Genomic DNA, 22,017 nt, shown 5'->3' on the forward strand with positions numbered 1-22,017 from the left:
GAGACAGACTCAAGTGACGTAAATAAGTCCCAATGTGAGATAATGTGCTTTGTAGTACCACTATCAAAGTACCACACATGTGAGTCTGTAGCAAGTGACATATATGCATCATAGACAGAAGGATCATAAGTGCATTCTGCACTAAATTCCCACTCTGCATCTACATCAGCATCACAATCTCTAATAGCTACCCTTGTAGTGGAACCATCTTCTTTTTTCTTGGCCTCTTTTGCCTTCATTTTAGGACATTGTTTAATCAAGTGATCATTGGACTTGCAATAATGGCATCTTCTTTTTGCCCTTTTCACTAGAATTTCTAGACAGTGTTGTCAGCAAAAGCATTAGAAACATGTGCTTTTCCACTCGCGGAAGAACCATGAGAAGTGGCTACATTGCGGTTACCAACTTTTCTTTGAGCAGCAACAAAAGCCTATTCAATTGCATGTTGTTTAGCCCTGTTCTTTCTTGAAAGTGACTCTTGGAGCAGCAATGTGCATAGTGCATCAAACTTGACAACAGCAAGATTTCCTTGGGTCATAAGTCTCCAAGTACTAGAAAAAGTCTAGTAAGAATCTGGCAATGCATCAAGAACAATCTACACAAGGGAACTGCCTGAACTGACTTTGCCTACGAAAATGAGTTGCTCATTTCTATTTTTGATACCTGCAAGAAAAGTGTCATCTTCCTCATGCATAATCTTTGACTCCAGCTCTTTACGTAGTAATGCAAATTTAGCCTCATTGTGACTTGCATAGAGACCAGCCAGAGTATCCCATGCATGTTTAGCTGATTTAGTTGAGTGAATGTGAAAATTAATTCTACACTTCACACATAATGCAATTAATGCATGAGCATGCGCATCTGTAACAATTCAACAATCCTGCTCAGTTGTAGGCAAAACAGCCCTAGGAGTAGCAATACTGCCACCAAATTCTGCAACATCGCTTGTATTCATAGAATTCAAACATACATCAATGCCTTGCACAATATTCCAAATGCCCTTTGACACAAGAACATGTTGCATCATGTAAGCCCACATTGAGGTAGTTGTCTCCATCCAATTTATCATCAGCAACAGCAAACGTCTTGTACACAATTGTGTTATTGTCAACCATGGCGAGTGCTTGCACCTCATGTGAAAATTGTGTGAAACAAGGAGAAACAAAACATGATAACTCGTGTGATATAGCACAACCCAAAGAAGACTGTAAGGGACTGTTATGCAAAAAACTTCATTGACAAAAAATATGTACAAAAGGATAAAATTACTTGCATAATACTATATGTAGTGGAAATGAAGGCCGTATTGAGCTCGAATGGAAATTTTGAGCTTTTGAAAATCACCAAAGCTCATCCAAATCGAAGAAAGTGAGCAAGCAGGTGTTGGCGACGCTAACGACTATACTCGAGAGGATGCAACTACTCTATTACCAATTATTGGAAGTAGGGCTGCATGGGAACACACGCAGCTTGAAAAAGATGAAGAAGTTTAAGGCACGCATGAATAGAGAGTAGTATTTATCAATGCACATTGGAAAGATAAGTCTCGGCGGGTGCACTATGTAATCATGTTAATATATAACGTGAGTTCGAAAGGAGGGGTTTTAAAATGCAAAAATTTTAGGCAATTTACCAAAGATACATTAAAATAAAGGGTTTTCATATTCAATTTTGGAAAAAAATCCTAAAATAAGGGATCATTTTATTCATTTGTACATGTTAAAAGAGGGTTTTTTTAATACCCCACGAACGCACGTTATATAGGGGGTACTGAACAATGAACCCCCTGAGAGATAAGTTAGCCCTAGAGTGATGGGCGTATATACAATGCATGGGGGAAAAAACATCCTAGTGAGGGAAAAAAAGCCCTGACGGTCCTAAGTATGAGATTGAAATACAAGAAATTGGCAAACGTCATTTTCTATTTAGGAGACATACAAATTACCCCACTTGCAATTTTGGAAGATGGGCTCAAGGCTGACATGTCATCTTGGTCACTTCCATCATCATATGGCATACTATTGTATAATTTTTAGATATTTCAGTTGACAATCTAAATAGGTTATGGAATCCAAGGATAGGTTGATCCATGGGGCATATGGCTTTTACAAGATGGGAGTATATCGTCACTAGAGGTGTCAAATCCAATAGGGTATATGTATATTGGTACTCTAGTAATTTTTGTAGAGCTCAACTTATCACATCAAAAGATTCCAAGTTTGAGCTCAAGCTTTCACATGAAAACATTCCAAAAAATTTAATTAAAACTCATGCATTCACAACAGTAACAAACTTCATAGTAGAGAGTACCAAAATAGCAGTCAAATCGTACGGTTGTGTACTATCAAACACATAAATGGTACTGGCGGTCGGTTTTCGAAACCGCGACCGCGAGAACCAAACCCCAAGAAGGGGAGAGCATATTACCTAGAGAAAAAAACGATAAAAAACAAATTTTTTTAACATTCACCACCCCTCTAGGCTTAACCACTGGCGGCATGCCACCAATTTAGCCACATCTCTCCATTATTGTCAGAAGACAGAGCCCTCTCTCTCCTGCTGATCGGCTCCGCCAACTCTCTCTCTCTCTCACTTACCTTGCTTCTGCATCGCCTGGCCCAATGGGCGCATGAAACAGAGTGCCATTGTCTATATTCCCTTGGCAGGCCGGCAAGCTTTTGCAAATTCTCTCTCTCTCTCTCTCTTTCATTATTCACAAGCTCTCTATCTCTCTTTCTCTCTTACCCCTCCTCGCTCGTCCATACCCCTACCCAGCGGGCCGCCATACCTCACCGCTCCCCCTTCCTTCTCGTCCACACTCCCTCGACCTGACTCTCCCCTACCTCTCTCTCCCTCTTGTTTTCTTCCCACCGGTGGGTCGTCGTTCTCTCTCTCTTCCTCACTATCTCTCTCTCTCACTCGGTGTGTAGAGTCCGTGATATTTCCAATCACCGTTGTCTGCGTCCTAGCCGCTCAAAGCTAGCTGGTGTCCACTGTTTGCTTCATCGTGACTGGCTTGCGGCGTGCATCAGCTCCCGGCATTTTTCGAGGCCTTCGGAGTCCGTGTCGCGCTTTGTGCTCGTCATTTGGTGCCCCCACGGAGGAGGGCTTCTCGGAAACCCTCAGTTTACAATGCTGAAAACAACTCACATCATCAATCATGGACGAATGGCTGAAAGAATTCTCTAACTGGAGAATGGAAGAGGAGGAGACTAAAGAGGCACTAACCGCCTTCATTGAAGTACTACTGCCAGGCTGTAGTGTCATCAGTATTCAAGAGGTAAGCTCCCCATCTCGTGTTGCTCGTTCTAACCGCAAATTGAGAGCATCATGTGGGAAGTTTATGAAGTCCCATCACTTCTCTCAACCAAAGCACACTGTCAATGAGTGCCAGCAACGAAGGTAGCGAAGGGGCTGAAATCATCTACATCGACATTCACCATGAGGAGGTTGTCCATATCAAGGGAGGAAAGAAAATGGTAAGGCCTCTCTTTCCTAAGGAAACTGCAATCAAAGATATAACCTCTACTCCAAAGTGGCCAAAACGGGCTACTCGAGCCAAAGGTAAGGAAGGGCTAAGCCAGTCTGAAAACACATGACCCCAAAGGAAGAAGCATCTGGCCACGCGAGTGCTTCAAGTTCAAAAAGCCGGGTCGTACCCAGTTTGCCAAAAAGAAGGTCATCCGAGGCTAAGCGGTGGAAGGTCGCCTATCGATTCACATGGCGCATGCGAGTACTGCTAGTCCATTTTGACAATCCTGAAGGAGAAGTGGTAAGAAGGTTTCCATGCCCTAAGGAGGAGTGGTTCGGCTACTGCTCCCATTGTTTTGGAGGACGGGTAAAAGGTCTTCCTCCTCTCCCCGTACAGCTCATCCTGAAGAAGCTCTCCACCATGGGTGAAACCCGGTGGGCTGGAGACGAGTTACAACTGAATGGAGTGGAGTTCATGCAACGTGCCGACTACGATAATTACCTTCAGCTGCTGCTAGCTAAAAGGCTAGGAGTAGTCAAACGTGTCGCCATCACCCCGTACGTGCTCAACGATGAAGGAAAAGTGGAGCCTATGAAAGGAGACGACCTCCTATGGATGTACCTACTCATCAACACCAGCACGGTAAGAGTATAAGTAAGTGCTCCACCCTCTGTGCATGATGGAAAAACGGGCCAACAGCGTTCCCATTTAGATTTCTTCAGCACATACATGTGAATATTTATGTAGATAGGAAAATCTTCTACCAACAGAAGATTGTGTATCTATTTGGTGCTGCGGTGCTAGGAGAAATTCTTAGCTCCCTAAACCCTATTATTCTCCCCATATTGGATTACCACCACTCCTTCAATGTTTCCATCTTTATCCTGTTTTAATCTATCCACCCAACCCTGTAAAAAAACGCTATGAGCCGCTACTATCATTAATCTTATTTTTAAAAAAAGTTTGTAATTTCTTGAGTTACTACCATGGCAAGTGTTTCTTTCCCCACGTTCAGTGGAAAGAAGGGAGAAGATGTCACCACCGACTTTCTAGATGATTTCGACATCGCTTGTGTGGTTTCCAACAAGGATGACGACGCCTCACGGCTACGAATTTTTTCTCTATTGATGAAAGTAGAGGTCAAGTCTTGGTACAATGCTTTGCCTCAAGCTACCAAAAATGCATGGGATGCACTACGTGCTGCCTTTGTGAAGAGGTTTGGTGGAAGCACAACCTCAGAAAAGTTATGGTAGCTGCTGACGAAATTAAAGCAGGGAGGTATGCTAGAGTACGCCACCTACGAGTCCAAGTTTATGGATTTGTGGGAGAGATGGGTTGCCTCACTGGAGGAAGGTGAAGGAGCGCCTAATTTCCTGAAGAAGGACCGTTTCATTGTTGGCATGTGGTCACTGCTTAAGGAGAAGGTGAAGGGGAGGTTCCCTGCAACGTATGAGTTGGTAGTGGAAGTAGCCCGCCTTAAAGACAAGAAGATGCGCATGCAAACAAGAGTTAACGAGTCAAAGGAATCGAGATCAGTCCGACTAACCCCAGTGACTGCAACAGCCGTTCATAGAGCCCAACCACAAGAGGCATCAGAAGAGCAGCAAGACGTGTTGAGTCGCATCACTACCCAACTCGAGAGTTTATCCGTGCATCTGGTGCAGCAAGGGCATGCACCTGTTAGAAATCCAGAACAAGGGAGAGGACAACAAAGGAAAAACAAACAGTACCACTGCTATAATTGCGGGGAAGACGGCCATGGCATGTACTACTGCCCACATCTAAGAAGACAGAATTTCAATAGAGGAGGAAGACAGAATCATATCTCTCTGCCAAGGGCAAGAACACCACCACCCAGCAACCAGGGCCAATTCCACCGGTCCAAATCCTTCAAACACCTGTACAATAACCACCACCACAACCTCTTATTCCACCGCTACCCCCACCACCTATTGTAAACCAAGCAGTGAGTGTTATTAGCTTGGAAGCTAAAGGGAAGGCAAAGGTAGAAGAACTAGTTGGAGAGAAGCACAAAGGGAAAGCAAAAGTAGAAGAAGTGGATGCCATGGGAGTGAATCATGTCAGGCACAAAGAAGCCTCTCAAAAAGAAGAGAAAATGAAAGAAGCTTCGACGGAAGATCGACATTGTGGATTTTTCACTAGGTGAGTATGCTAAACCATATGACTTAGTTCAGGATGTTTTGATGCAGGGCCCAAAGATAACTTGGCCCACTTACTCCATCTTGCACCAAGGATGAGGAGGCAATGGACGAAGATGGTAAGTACAAGAAGATCAAGACCAAGGATAGCTGGGGCTATCTGTGGGAGGGATCTTGACGACATCCTACCAACCATGGATGCCCACATCAAGGGGCAACGTATCTCAAACGTCTACATAGATGGTGGCGCATAGATATGCGTCATGAGTGAGAAAATGATGCACCATCTAGGCCTAGAGGTGAGTAGGCCGGCACCCTACCGATCCAAAATGGCAAATAACGTAAGAGTGAAATGCGTAGGCATTGTGAATGCGGTCAAAGTAAAGGCATTCACTACCGAAGTGGAGGTAGACATTTTTGTCATGCCATACAAAGGGGAGGGCTACCCTATCATTCTTAGAAGACCCTGGCTCATGGCTATGGAAGCTAAGCAAGACTGGAGTACCAGAATGATTCAGATGAAGGACAGTAAAGGGAAGTCCATATTCTACGATATGAGGACTGGGAAGCAATGCAACATGATCTTGGAGGCTTCAGAACATGAGTCCACCAGTGACTATTCGTCCACTTCAGGAGAAGAGACAACAACAACTGAAGAAAGTGACAGTAGCATCAAAGTGATGGGGGTCATCCTTAAAGACCCAAAACAATTGACACAATCTAAAGCACCACCGACAAACCAAGAGGGACCATCAGGTATGCAATCCTTAGAGGATACAAGTAAGTTAAATCGGATGCTCTCCAATTTTGAGTTAACCGATGAAGAGAGGAAGGAATATGTCTCCATGCTAGGTAACTTCACCACATTGTTCATTGATGGTTATGATAAGATCACAGGAATCACATTAGTAAACACCGCATAAGACTCAAGGAAGGAAATAAACCTATAGTGCAAAAGCTCAAAAGACTTGGGGTAATCCAACAAGAGGCACTACTCAAAGAAGTGAGGAATTTGCTACAAGCAGGTTTCATTTACCCCATCGAAGACTTGGAATGGGTCTCTCCAGTAGTAGTCACACCAAAGAAGAATGGCAAGTGGAGAGTTTGTGTGGACTATAAACCTCTCAATGCATCCACAAAGAGGGATCACTTTCCCCTCCCATTCCAAGATAAAATTCCCAATGAAGTGGCAGGTCATGAGCGCTACACAGTATGTGATGGCTACTCAGGATACTTTCAAATTAGTAATGCAGAAGAAGACCAAAAAAAGACAACTTTCATAACACCTTGGGATGCTTTGCTTATAGAGTGATGCCTTTTGGCCTCACCAACGCTCCGGCCACATTCCAGCGCTATGTCACTTTTTTCTTCCAACCATACTTTAGAACGTCAATACAGGTCTTCATAGATGATTTTTGCATCTATAGTTCACGCTCCCTCCATTTGAGCAAAGTCTATGATGGCCTAACCAGGCTGCAAACCTTGGGTGGTCAGCTCAACGTGGATAAGTGTCACATTGGTGAAAGCAAAGTCACTCTCCTTGGCCATGTAATTTCAGCAAAAGGGATTGAAGCTAACCCCCCGGGGGAGTCACTCTCTATACAAAATGGGATGCCACCTGCGAGTGGACGACTTTGATAAAATCCCTATTTACGACTTATATTAGGGAATATGACTCCCTTTTCTACGTTTATACAATAATCAATGCAAAAAACTATCATACCCCTACCTTATATACAAAATTTAGGCCTCACATGATCTAACTGAGTAAAAGTAATCAAAGAGTGTTTAACATAGTGATTGGCAACGTACAAGGGAACCACTTATGTTCATAACCAGATGTACCCTCAATGTGTCTTAGTTTGACTTTCAAACTATGTGCCCGTTCAGCCTGCACTCTAGCTACTCGTCCAATTTGGACCCATCTAAATTACTCAAAAAACATGGTTATAAATTTGTGTTAGGTTCTCCGTTTAAATATGCATCTATACAAGCTCTTTATAGCTTTCATCCCTCAATAAATGAACTTAAATCACAAAACAAGCAATTGATACAAAGCAATGTTAGTTCTTGCATGTATCTTTGTAGCTATTGACTCATAAGTTTGAGCGAAGACTCCTTTGGGAAGCCATGATTTGGAAACACAAAAACTCGCTCCCCCCCCCCCTCCCACATAAATATGATACCCTACCCCTCCCTTATTTTTAAGCTTGGGAGATAAATTATTGGGGGCCTGTCTCTAACTTATACGCTTATGTAACTTGTAGAAAAACCCCCCTCCCCTGCACTTACGTGGTGCGGTAAGTTTTCCATGGTGAATCCCCCGGGGCTGACCCTAGCAAGATTCAAGCTTTGGTATCTTTGTTATCACCCACCACAGCTAAGCAGTTGGTCTCTTTCCTCTAGAAGGTAAGATACTTAAGCAGGTTCATTCACTTGCTATCTCAAGTGGTTCTCCCTCTACGGCAAGTCACCCAGAGGGATGTCTTCTCATGAGGTGAAGAAAATGAGCAGCAATTTACCGAGGTGAAGCAAATCCTAGCCACGCTTCCCACCATTTCACCCCCCAGATGGGACGAGCCATTTTATGTGAACCCCATTGTAGGAAGTGATACACTTGGAGCCGTACTAATGCAAAAGGACCCCCAAAATTCTTTCATGTGTCCTATCTACTTCTCTAGTCGTGTCATGACCCCATCAGAAAAGGGATTCACCACAGTAGAACACATGGTGCTCGCACTAATGTTTGCTACTACAAAGTTCCGCTCTTATCGACTACCTAGACCCTTTGTAATTTTGACAATGGAGGAGTTTTTTTCATATGTGATGCGGCAGATGGATGTCTCATCTAGGATCTCTAAATGGCTAGTTAGATTACAAGAGTTTGACTACACCATGCAAGTAGAAAACTCTACCAGGGCTAGTCTAACAGGTACTCTTACTCATCACCACTATGAGAAGAAGCTGAAGGTCAACACGGAAGCAAAATAAGAGACACCAATGGTAGAAAGTCCTAAGCCAGAAAGAGCTCACTCTCTTTTCTTTGACGGAGCATACAAGAGAATAGTGGATCAGCCTGCAGCTAGCATCGTCATTTTCAATGAGCAACAGGAAAGGGTATTCTCCATCGGGTAGTTATTACACTCCCACTCCAACAACAAAGCAGAGTATACAGCTTTAACTCTTGGGTTAGAACAATGTATTTTGCAAGGGATTCAGCGCCTAAATACATTGTTCTAACCCAAGAATTAAAGCATACTCTTTAATTCTGTTTGGCGATACTCTGCTTTTGATAAAACAGATAAACGGCACGGGTTTGTAAAAATCAGGTTTTACTTGGTCAACTAGGCCAAGTTAAGGATCTTTTAAGAAAGTTTAAAGCAGTGCAATTATTTCATGTCCCCAGGACAGAAAATCAGGAGGGAGATGCTCTAGCCAAGGAAAGAATACAAGACGTTCCCATAGGAGCAATTAAACTAAAACTACCCCTCTTTCAAGGTAGTGATGCTATGCCTGATATTGTCAGCTTCTTAGACACAGGAGAATGTCCTAAAGGGTACACTAAGGGCCAAAAATAGTGGCTGGTAAGGTAGGCTACAAGATACCGCCTTGTAAACGACCACTTGTATTGTAAAGGCAAGGATCAGATTCTCAGGCGAGTACCAACCTCCAGTGAGATCACAGAGGTAATTTCAAGTTGCCATGATGGTGTCTGCGGCGGTCATTTTGCTTTAGATATCACCAGTAGGACGATTCTATAGGCAGGATACTTTTGGCCTAGTCTGAACAGGGATGTGCATCACTGGTGTAAAACATGCAAGGCCTGTCAAGTGGCAAGTGATCGCACACTAACCTATGAACCACAGACTCCTATCATTTCATACGGTCCGTTTGAGAAATGGGGAATAGATGCAATCAGTCCTCTACCAAGGGCCCAATCAGGTAAACTATACATTCTAGTTGGTGTAGACTACATGACCCGATGTGCGTAAGTAGCAGCCACCACCCGCATTACAGCCCAAGAGGTAGCAAAGTTCATATTTGAGCACATTTGTTGCCGTTTTGGCACTCCTCTTGAGATAATATCTGATAGGGGACCAGGTTTCAGAGGCGATCTGGTGGGAGAACTGATGAAAAAGTTAGGCATTTACACGCCGACATTCCACACCATGCTATCCACAGTGCAATGGCCTAGTAGAAAAGGTGAATGGAATGATCTGTAAAATCATCACAAAGCATGTGAATAACCACACAAGAGACTGGGATAAACATCTCATGGCCGCTCTATGGGCCTACCGAACGACGTTCCGAACATCATTAGGTTTCACCCCTTTCCATCTAGTTTATGAAAAGGAGGCAATTCTCCCATTGAGGTACTGATAGCCAGCTTACGAGTCATGGCTAGCCAATTGCAGCGCACAATTGTAAATCTCCGCAACCACATCCTGGATCTAGAAAGGCTCCAACTAGATAGGGAAGATGCAATCAATCACTATGCAACGCAGGCAGAGCGACGCCGGCTCACCTTCAATCAAGGGCTTAAGGAAAAGGGCCTAGAAAAAGGCATGTTAGTATTGAGATACGACAACAGATTTGACACTAAGAAGGACAAGAAATTTCCACCCCAATGGGAAGGACCATTCATTGTCAAAAGACGCTATGACAACGGTAGCTATAAGTTGATGGAAGCAGATGGGAGAATTCACAAGGCTAGAGTCAATGGATGGAGGCTAAAGAGGTATTTCCTTAGGTTTGATCCAGAGTTCATGCTAGATATTCTAGAAGAGGGAGAACCCTCCAACTCCGCGACTAAAGAATCAAGCATGAATGCCTCTAGCCAGACTGGAGGGCTAATGACAGCCGGTTTTCGAAACCGCGACCACGAGAACCAAACCCAAGAAGGGGAGAGCATATTACCAAGAGAAAAAAACAATAAAAAACAATTATTTTTAACATTCACCACCCCTCTAGCCTTAACCACTGGCAGGATGCCACCAATTTGGCCACATCTCTCCATTATCGTCAGAAGACAGAGCCCTCTCTCTCCTAGTGCTCGCTCCGCCAACTCTCTCTCTCACTCACTTACCCTTCTTCTGCATCGCCTGGCCCAATGGGCGCAAGAAACAGAGTGCCACTGTCTATATTCCCTTGGCAGGACGCCACGCTTTTGCAAACTCTCTCTCTCTCTCTCTTTAATTATTCACAAGCTCTCTATGTCTCTCTCTCTCTCTTACCCCTCCTCGCTCGTCCATACCCCTGCCCAGCGGGCCGTCATACCTCACCGTTCCCTCTTCCTTCTCGTCCACACTCCCTCGACCTCACTCTCCCCTACCTCTCTTACCCCTCCTCGCTCGTCCATACCCCTGCCCAGCGGGCCGTCATACCTCACCGTTCCCTCTTCCTTCTCGTCCACACACCCTCGACCTCACTCTCCCCTACCTCTTGTTTTCTTCCCACAGGCAGGCCGTCAATCTCTCTCTCTTCCTCACTATCTCTCTCTCTCACTATCCCTCCCACCATCGATTTCCTCACTCTCTCTCCCTCTGAGTAAGTGGCCCCGCGGGCATGGAATAGAATAACTCTCTCTCTCTCTCTCTCTCTCTCTCTCTCTCTCTCTCTCTCTCTCTCTCTCTCTCTCTCTCTCTCTCTCTCTCTCTCTCTCTCTCTCTCTCTCTCTCTCTCTCTCTCTCTCTCTCTCTCCAACCACACACCCTTACTCTCTCACCCACACACCCTCACTGGCCCGCTGCTCATCTCCATCCCCCCCATCCCGTTGACCTTACCCCCGCTGGCCCAAGCTCCCTCTCTCTCTCCTTCTCCCTCTCGCTCTCGATTCAAGCCCACGCGGGTGCAGCCAGTCCACAGGACCGCACTCTCTCTCTCTCTTGCCCACACATTCACTACACACACACACACTCACACACTCCCGTTGTCCTGAGCTCTCACTCTCTCTCTCTCTCTCTCTCTCTCTCTCTCTCTCTCTCTCTCTCTCTCTCTCTCTCTCTCTCTCTCTCTCTCTCTCTCTCTCTCTCTCTCTCTCTCTCTCTCTCTCTCTCTCTCTCGCTTTCTCTCCCGCTCGCTCTCTGTGTCGAGCAGCCCACACGGGCGCAGCCAGTTATTAGAACCGCTTTCTCTCTCTCAACACACACACACGTCTACACACACACACACACACACACACCATCTCGTCCTCACTCACACACCCTCCTCGCGTTCTTTGTAGCAAGCAACCGGAAAAAAAATTTATAAGTGTATATATATATATATATATATATATATATATATATATATATATATATAAATAGCTTACACTCCCTCGTTCCCATGCACACACGCTCCCGCCTACACACACACATTCGGCATGCATTTACACACTCACATATATACACACACATCTACACACACTCACATACATACACAAGTACATGGCACGCACACCCACACAACCAAACATGCACGCATATGCACACACACTGGAAAAAAATAAAAAAACACAAAGGACATCGACATCATCAACGACAAAAAGAAAAGAAGACGGCCAAGTCGCGCGCCACTGACACCGAAACAAGCAAAGACGCCGAAGGGATGCCTCGGCCGACCCTGAAAATGATGAATGCGCTAAACCGACGCACCAGCTAGGCCGCCATTCACCGGCATTGCATCCACGACACCCTCTTCAGTAAAATCCGTAGGTTGTCGTCATTTTTCCCAGTTTCAACCCAAATCTTGTAAAAAATCCCAATTTTGTAAATTCTCATCTCTCTCTTGGTGATGGTCACAAAGGCCCACCTAGAGGTTTTCCTTTATAATATTTCCCAAGACAAAGCAAGGGTCAACCACCCAAGGCCCACCCCCTTGCTTTTTCTCCCTTGATTAGAACCCTAATCTAATCAGATTACCCTAATCTAAAGCAGCCAACACCTATAAAAAGGCACTGAGAGGTCACTATCAGGGGGGCCAAGTTCATCAGAGGTCAGCACTTGGTAGTATTTTGGTGGGAGGGATTGGCAACATTTGCATCACGAGAGAGGGGACTTAGTGTAGCGATTTTCTTTGGGAACTTGTACTATGTAAAGAAGCTATGTCTACATCTCAACTCCAATGGTCGATACACACGCACTCATGTTAGCAAGGTTTTCGTGTCGGTGAGTCATCTTTAGAGAACGCACTAGTAGGCTCATTATCTCTCCCTCTATCTCTCTATCACCATGATTGCCACCTCGCCGGAAATAAGGTTGCTGTCAACATTGCAACAAAATAGTTCTCCCTCACACCCCAAGGATTTACATCACCTACCATATTCTCTCTCTCTCTCTCTCTCTCTCTCTCTCTCTCTCTCTCTCTCTCTCTCTCTCTCTCTCTCTCTCTCTCTCTCTCTCTCTCTCTCTCTCTCTCTGTGTGTGTAGAGTTTGTGATATTTCCAATCACCATTGTCTGCGTCCTAGCTGCTCAAAGCTAGGTGGTGCCCCCTGTTCGCTTCAACGTGACCAGCTTGCGACATGCATTGGCTCTCGACGTTTTTCGAGGTCGCCGGGGTCTGTGTCGCGCTTTGCACTCGTCAGCACTTCAACGTTTTTACTTGGTACCAAACTACGATAGAGTGCCAATTAGGTAGTATACATTACCAAAGTTGGTACAAAGTACTAATTTGGTAGCATCTAGCACCAAATATGTGCATACTATCAGATTGGTAGTATGCAGTACCAAAATGCCACATAGTACCGAATTGGTACATAGTTTCAAACTGATAAATAGAACCAATTTGGTACTCCTTAGTACCAAATTTCATTTATATTTAAGATGAGACCACCAAAGTTGGTACTGCAGCAAGTCTTGGGAACTATAATTGGTACAGTAAAGCATCTAATTTGTTGGAGTATTACAGACATTGATACTATATAGGATTCTATAGGTACTCTTTGCAAACATTTTGGTAATCTAAAATTCCATTTTCAAGCAGGAGACTACCAAAAATGGCAGTATACATTTGATCATATAGTAGTCCTTCATTCTTTTGATATTGTTTAGAGTCATTGCTAGGCAAAATAGTGTCAAATTTGGTAATGTACAAAGGCTTGGGTACAAGTGTTGGCACTTTTGGTTTTGTATGTGACTTCCACTATATAATTGATTTTAAAATTTAGTGTTTGTTGGGTACTAAAGAGTGTACTACTAAGCTGTAGAGAACCCTCTACATATATAAGATTTCCAAACTCCACACTATTTTTCTCTCTTGGTAATGTATGGAATGGTTTTTATGCATCATACACCCATTTTGGTACTCTTGAATGGCTTGGGTAACGTACCTAGCTTTTTTGGTAGCATATGGAAGCCACTTCCCTATAACAAATACCAGATTTGGTAATTTCTCATTGTATGAAGTATTACTCTACAACAGATGAGTACCAATTTGGCTCTTTTGGTAGTGTATAAAACTACTTCTTTGCAATACAGTGCCAAATTTGGTACTATCTAGAGGATATACCATCAAAAAATACTCTACTTGAATATCTATCCAAATGAAACAATGGGAAATAATGACTACAAGAATAAGGTGTTACCTGAGAGTCATCAAGAAGATGTACGGGATGTTTGACAACAATTTTTCTATCATTTTGTTGCTTACATGTGTCCTTTTTTTTGTGAAACTCTTGTCTTTGATGTCCAAAAGGCATGAACCAAATCTTTAATTTCACCTATGATAATGCTACATTGACACAATTCTCTTTGACAAGCACCCGATGGCAACACTTCCTTCTCATCTTTCATCTTGAGCCAAGAACTTTCTCTGCACCCAAGAGACTATCAATTCTAAATTGATTCATTGATGTTGTGCTATGAGTATTGTTCAAGTTCATCATCAAAGAGGTTCTCTTGACAAAAAGCTCTCTTTCTGAGTGGGGGACCTTCAACTGAGTCAATGTGTTAGAAACACCAGAGACAAGATTTGATTCATGGCACATTCTAGAACTTGGAGAATATTTTTAATGGTGCATGAGCTACTAAAATATTTCCTTTTATCCATATATTGCGAGCCGTTGAGTTTGCTTGCACCAACATCGAGCCACAGCCCAACATATGTACTTTCTTGACTTGCTTTTTGGCAGTCAGCTAACTTGGATATCGTCCTTGTTTCGTTGTTCCAACTTCTTTGCTACACAATTCCTATGGATATAAGCTTGTTTAGCAGAGAGGTTTGCTCAGGGAGGTCACTACAACAGAAAAATGCCTATCATGTGGGTTCGATAGTAGAAAAAAAAAATCTATATTTTCTCACATTTTCGCGTACACATGGGCGTTGAGAAAATGATATTGAAAAAAACAAAGATACCAGTTTGAATGGAAAAAGGATCCCTTTTATTGGTGAAAATTTCATAGCTAAGAGAGTTTATAATTATTCCTTGAACGCACACGCTATAAAAGTTTATCATATAGTGGCCACTCCAATTTCCATGGCATCCATTGTATAGGTCACTGAGTCAACATGGCTGAAGAGGCTTGTCGTATAGAGAGAGAGAGAGAGAGAGAGAGAGAGAGAGAGAGAGAGAGAGAGAGAGAGAGAGAGTTATTGCAATGAGCTTCAACATTGCCATGCTATTGCACACGATCATGGTGCCAAGGCAAACAGTGATTCTGCCCTTGCCACGTTGTGAGATCCACCAAATATTCATTCAAGGACCCAAACATTTAGACTTTATTGTGAATGTTATACTTAGCTGAGACTGTGAGAGAGAGAGAGAGAGACTGGCATAACTCATATATATCAAGCAAAAAATAATATTAAAAAAGTAGAGGCAATAAATAATAATGGCTAGCAAGGGCAGTGCCACGCCGAGAGGTTGGATGGTGCCATGCACCGTGCAGAGGATGTGGGAGGGTGGAGGTGGTAGCAGAAGGATCTGAAGTGGTTTGGCAAGAGACTTGGAGGCAGGATCTGCATAGGAAGGGGGTGAGGGGCAAAGTGGTTGGCTATTGTGATAGTGGGGACGGGTTCGACAAAGGTGCCTTGGAAGAAGAGGAGGAGGAGGCTCTTCTCAATATCCACTCTAGCTTTCTGCGATGCTACTCCCAGGCTTCTCTGCTACACTTGAGACGTGAAGCAGCCTACGAGATTACCTCATTATTCTAGCGTATGGGATCTAGGGATTCCTTATTGTGCTTAGAGCCGTTCTTCCTTTAGCAAGAAAAATAACCTTGTGATTTGATACCAGTGTGAAAGACTTGGGTGTAAACTAATGAAATTAATAATTATTAACCATGTCTTTTCGTTACATGGTTACTGATTCTATCATTCTGCATCGAGCAAGCTAAAATATAGTATTACCTAATTGCTTGAATTATTAATCAATAAGCCTTCCTAGAGGGCATGAGTAGAGCTCTTATGAAAGCAATTGAGATTGAATCACAAGATAGTATTTTTCTTGATTTGCTAGCTCTACACCAGGGGAAAGGATGATCGAGTAAAGTTTTGTGTTTCTGAAGGTAAATCATGGAGCAAACACAGTCATGCCAAGGTGGAGGCCATTCTTCTAAGATTGCTACTTAAGCAATAATGCTCACTTTAGCTCTATTGCCAACCGTATTTATGGATATTGAAGCTTATGAAAACAGACTTGACAAGTGTCAACACAAAAAATTCAATTGAACAAGATGCAAGTCCACAAAGACTAATTATGGCAAAACTTATTGGCTTCACGCTTCAACCAAAAAATGTCAACCAATTGTCGGTTGTCACATGTAGTACAGAGGTGCCTCGTGCCATATCCAACACTATTTGCTGGGCCAGTTACCAAAAAAAAATCAGAGGCAAAGTGATAGCATGTGGACGACGACGTAGTCCTTACTCATGATCGAAAGCTACAAGACGATTGCCCTTCTGGGCGCATATTGTGGTCGCGGAGCGACGGAGGCACAATTGCGCGCTCTTCCTGCATGTTCCATGCTGCTCAAGCGCTTGGCGATGGTGACACGGTGAGATAAAGCTTGCTTGCTAGGCGCCCTAATTATGCGAGCACGGCCAGAGTTTGCGGCCATGGACAGCACCTGAGAGGGATCCAGCACTCGGATGGTATGCTGACGTTTAGCTGCTTGCTCCTGCTCGTAGGCGGTATGGAGTTTACGCTTGGAGGCCTCAAGCTTCTCTTCGTATGTCAGTACAGAGCATGATAGCTTCGCGCTTCCCATGGCCTTGGCCGCACCGATGGTATTCTTATCTGCAGCTGGTTTGGGTGGCGTATCTGCCCTAGTCTGCATGGTCGCCTGCTCTTCGCTTTTCATGATCTTGTCATGCTTCTTCGCCTGCTTCTTGTCGACGTTGTTGTTCTGATGACGAATGAGAGATTCCTTCCAAGCTTCCACGATGCTCTGGGCAAGGGCAGCCACGCGGGAAGCAGGGTGCTTGCGTAGACCTTTCACCAGCTTGCCAAGCTGGGTCTCCTGCAGCAGAGGAAGAACATGCTGGTCCTGGGTCCGAGCCACCACCACCGCCATCATCTCCTCCAACAAGCTCTCCATCAGCGTGGCCTCCTCTTCTTCCCCCCCTAATTCAGCCCCGAAAGCCCGCAGCTCTTGCAGCCTGGATTTCATATCCAGCATCTCTGCGCGCAGCACGTCCAGGCTAGGGTATAAGCTCGCCATTTGCGCCTTCATTTCCTGAGCTTCCTCCCTCCACAAAATGCCTATTTTATAGCCTAGCACACGTCCGTTTTTCGCCATACCGCGTAATTTCTAGAAACTCGCGTTTATGCTTTTTGGTGACGGGGCTTGCGCGATTGGAGTTTAGGATTTTTATTTTTTTTGGGTGAGATAACCAAGGTTCGTTTTATCTTGATTTTAATTGGGATATCTTATAAGCCGTAATACACCGTAAAAGCTGTGCAAAGCCACGGGTCGTGCCAAGTTGGACGAAACGGAGTGCTTGCAAGTTGCAAGCAATACTTTCTCTGCTTTACACCTTCATTGTCTCGTCCAATAAGTTACAACAGATGATTACACCAAGGGGTATGGATACATTCAATTTGGGCTTTGTCATTTTTTGTGTGCAACATGTAGAGAGAGTGTTGCACCAAACATAGCTTGGTAGATTGTCAAAGCATGCAACACATCACATACCAGTGAATAGAAGCAACATACAGCTTTAAGGTGTAGGGAATGGTCGTGCACTGACCATTCCAGTTAATCATGGATGATCGGCCAGTCAAGAGCCCTGATTATTACGAGAATGATCTATGCACGACCATTCTCGGTTGTCAATGGTCGTGGGAGAGGGGGGCCAACACACTACCTAGAGAGGGGTGACAATCACGAAGCTCACGTGTAGATTTTGAATTTTGCGTGCTGATGTAGCACCTGTAGAGCGATTCTCGCTTAGCTTATTACGGGGACTGAGGTGTCACAAGAAGGTAACATTCCGCTTGCTGATATGGGAGGCAATCATTGGTTTGCATGGCTTACATTACCAACGCTAATGCGGCGTGCATTCGACGGCTGCAAAACTGAGTTCTATTGCACGAGAAACAACAACAGATTGATGGTGTAGATCAGCCACCCCCCTCCCCACAACCTTAAAAGAAGGAGGATGCTCTCGTCATGGCCCATGTCGTAGAAGTTCATTTGGTCGGCCGACTGCAAAGAACCTAATGGGTAGACAAGATAGAGTATGAACTTAGTCTTCAAACATTGTAAGCATCAAGCATCTTGCTCAACTTCCGTGCCATGTTGAACTTTATAAAGAGCATATGTTCTCTAGGCCTACAGGTAGGAGTTTAATGCCTAATATGGAAACTTTCCCATGTCATGAAAAAGCTTGAAATAATCAATTTATCACGTGGTGGATGCATGTGTTTTAGATAGAATTCAAAAAGCTACAATGGTGAGCAAATTCATTTATATATATATATATATATATATAAATATAAAGGTGTGGTTGGTGAAAGAGAAACATACCAAGGCATAATATGGTTACCATGCAATCATTGTTTAAAAATTTTATTTTCTTAACCATACACAATTCCTCTATATGCTTCTTCATAATTTAAGAACCATCACTTACTCTTCACCTCATTACCTCTTAGCAAATCACCCTCTATATGTTAAGGAAAGAATAATGAGGTAATGAAGTGAAGATTAAGTCACGGGTCTTGAAGTAAGTGCTAGAGGGGGGGTTGTTGTCAACTGGTAGCCGGCCTCTCCGTTGCACCCACACCCGCACATAGCAAGGATTGGACCACATAACTTATGTTACCATATACATGTGGTAGTGATGTGTGTGAACACACTAGGATCGTCGGGGCTTTTTTTTTTTCATTAGGAGGTTTTTTCCCCCGTGCATTGTATATACGCCCATCACTCTAGGGCTATCTATCTTTTCCATCGCATACTAAGTAAGACACTCTCTAGTGTGTGCCTTGAGCTTCCTTCGTCTTCTCCAAGCTGTGTGCGTTTCTCTGCAACCCTAATTCCAACAATTGGTATCAGAGCAGGTTACGTCCTCCCGGGCTTAGTCGCAGCTGCTCCAGCACATGCCTGCTCACTTTCTCCGATTACAGTGAGGTTTGGCGAGCGCTCAGAGGTCGACAAATTTTTTGTAGAGCTCAGTCTGCTCAACTTTCTGGTTCGGGCTCATTTCGGCCTCCGTTTCCACTACACGCAGGTCTGCACAGGCAATTTTGTCATTTTGTGCAGAATTTCTGTCAGTGCCAATTTCTGCATAACAAGTGCCTTACAATCTTCTACGGTTTGTGCTATATAGCACGTTTTGTTCCCGCTCCATTTCTCCTATTTTCGGGCAGTTTTCACATCAGGTGCAGCATTTACCATGGCTGACAAAAACACAGATGTCTTCAAGATGTTTGCTACTAAGGACAGGTTGGATGGGGACAATTACCCTATGTGGGTTTATATGATGCAACACGTTCTTGTGTGAAAGGCATCCGGAATATTGTGCAGGGCATTGATGTACGTCATGGTTCTGAGGATGTAGGCGATGTTGAGAATGTTGCAGGTCTTGCTACAAGGATTGTTGCTATTAGAGTTGTTTTGCTTACGGTAGAACAAGCTCGTTGGGATGTAAAGGATGCGCAGGCTCATGCATTAATTGCGTTGTCTGTGAAGTGCACCATTTTTCCTCACATCCTTTCAGCAAAATCTGCAAAACAGGCTTCGGATATATTGGCTGGTCTTTATGCAAGTCGCAATGAGGCTAAAATTGCTTTGCTGCATAAACAGCTGGAGTCGAAGATTATGCATGAGGAAGATGATATGGACACTTTCCTTGCTAGTGTCAAGGATATCGATGAGCAACTTATTTCTGCAGGTGAAGTTATTTCAGACAGTTCCCTTGTGCAGACTGTTCTTGATGCCTTACCAGATTCCTACCAGACTTTTGCTAGTACTTGGAGACTGATGACCCAAGGAAATCTTGAAGTTGTCAAGTTTGATGCATTATGCACATTGCTGTTGCAAGAGTCACTTTCTAGAAAAAACAGGACTAGGCAGCGTGTAGTTGAACAGGCTTTTATTGCTTCTCAAAGAAAGGGTGGTAACAGTAATGCAGCCACTTCTTATGGTTCTGCTGCGAGTGGCAAAAATTCTGTTCCTAATGCTTCTGGTGGCAGCACTTCGTCTGGCAATTCTGGTGATAAGGGCAAAAAGAAGATGTGTTGCCATTATTGTAAAGCTAATGATCACTTGATCAAGCAGTGTCCTAAGTTGAAGGCCAAAGAGTCTAAGAAGAAAGAGGGTGGTTCCACTACAAATGCTGGTTCCACTACAAATGCAGCCATTGTTGAGTCTTCTGTGAAATGAGACTGTGTTGCTGATGTTGATGCAGAATGGGCTTTTAGTACAGAGTGCACTCATAATCCTGTTGTCCATGATGCATGCTTATCAATTGCTGCAGATTCACATGTGTAGTATTTCGACAGTGGTGCTACAAAGCACATTACCTCACATCATGAATTGTTCACCTCTCTCGAGTGTGTCCCTCATGGGAATTCAGTCACTTGTGCCACCAATGCCTCTTATCCGATTCAGGGAGTTGGAAAGATTGTGCTTACTGCTGCAAATGGCAGCTCCTTCACACTTGTTGATGCACTTTATGTACCTGAGATCAAGAAGAATCTCTTATCTGTATCCGCACTTGCTCGACTTGGACTTGTAGTCAAATTTGTGGATGACTGATGTACAGTTCATGATCTCACTTTTGGTGATGAAATTGTTGCATCTAGCCTTTTGTGCCGTGGGTTGTATAAGCTCACTTTGTATGACAAGTGTGGACAAAACTTTGCAAATGCTGTTGCAGATTCAAGGGCTATTTCAGATGCAAAACTTTGGCATGCACGTTTTGGTCATCTGAATTTTGCTAGTTTGATGCGTTTGCAGAAATTTCATATGGTTGCTTCTTTTCCGCCTCTTGAAGCACCTGTCAAACATGTTTGTGAAGGCTGTATTTTGGGTAAGATGCAGCGTTCTAAGTTTCCAAAGGATGGTTCAGTTCGGGCCACATGCAGGTTGCAGCTTGTGCATAGTGATGTTTGTGGGCCCATGCAAACTCCGTCCTTGGGCAATTACCTTTACTTCGTGACTTTCATTGATGATTACTCCAGGCATGCATGGGTATTTCCGCTTAAAGCGAAGTCCGAAGTTTTTATGTGCTTCAAACAATTTCTGTCTATGACTGAAAATGTCTCAAAATGTACTATGGACACCCTCCATTCCGATCGAGGGGGGGAGTATATGTCTCATGAATTCAATGCATTTCTGGCTAGTCGTGGGAAATGGCACGATGTATGGTCAAAAGTTAAGCTTTGCCGCATTCTTTTTGGCTTCAGGCCATCATGTGTGCCACTTATGTACTAAATAGGTGTCCTACGAAAGCTTTGCAGTCTATTACTCCGTATGAAGCATGGCATGATAGAAAGCCTTCTATTGAGCACATGCGTGTTTTTGGTTGTTTCGCATATGCTTTGGTCCCACAAACACAGCGCAGAAAATTGGATGATAAGGCTGTCAAATGTATTTTTGTTTTTTATAGTGCTAAAATCAAAGGTTACAGGTTGTATCATTCGCAAACAAAACGTATTCTGGTTTCACGGGATGTAGTGTTTGTGGAAGATTTTGTTCAGTCCTTGCTGTCATGTACTAGAGACATTAATGTAAGCTCACACGACATTTATGACACTTTGTTGCCTCTTTTCACTGGTGGAAATACAAATGTAAGTTCCAATGAGGAAAATGTACAGCCTATGGGGGTATCTGAAAATGTTATAGATCAGCCTATTACTGATGCAGAGGTACATGATGTACTTGATGAGGAAAGGGCTGAAAATGAGCAGGCTAGACGTATGCCAAAATGGCTGGTGCACACGTTGCATGACAGTAAATTGG

General features: G+C 43.8%; 1 protein-coding gene across 1 annotated transcript; it reads right to left on the reverse strand.

Moving 5' to 3' along the window:
* Positions 1-16,243: 16,243 nt before the first annotated feature.
* Positions 16,244-17,280, reverse strand: LOC147440544 (uncharacterized). Its single transcript, XM_086483536.1, has one exon. It carries the CDS (start codon positions 17,278-17,280, stop codon positions 16,489-16,491), a length of 792 nt encoding a protein of 263 aa, XP_086339662.1. The 3' UTR covers positions 16,244-16,488.
* Between the last annotated feature and the right edge of the window lie 4,737 nt (positions 17,281-22,017).

This window comes from Adiantum capillus-veneris, chromosome 15 (genome assembly GCF_014529385.1).
Source record: "Adiantum capillus-veneris isolate H3 chromosome 15, ASM1452938v2, whole genome shotgun sequence".
NCBI classification, from domain to species: Eukaryota; Viridiplantae; Streptophyta; class Polypodiopsida; order Polypodiales; family Pteridaceae; genus Adiantum; species Adiantum capillus-veneris.

Bases quoted from the DNA above. Each gene is read 5' to 3' on its own strand.
- LOC147440544 (XM_086483536.1), bottom strand. From the start codon at position 17,280: ATGAAGGCGCAAATGGCGAGCTTATACCCTAGCCTGGACGTGCTGCGC.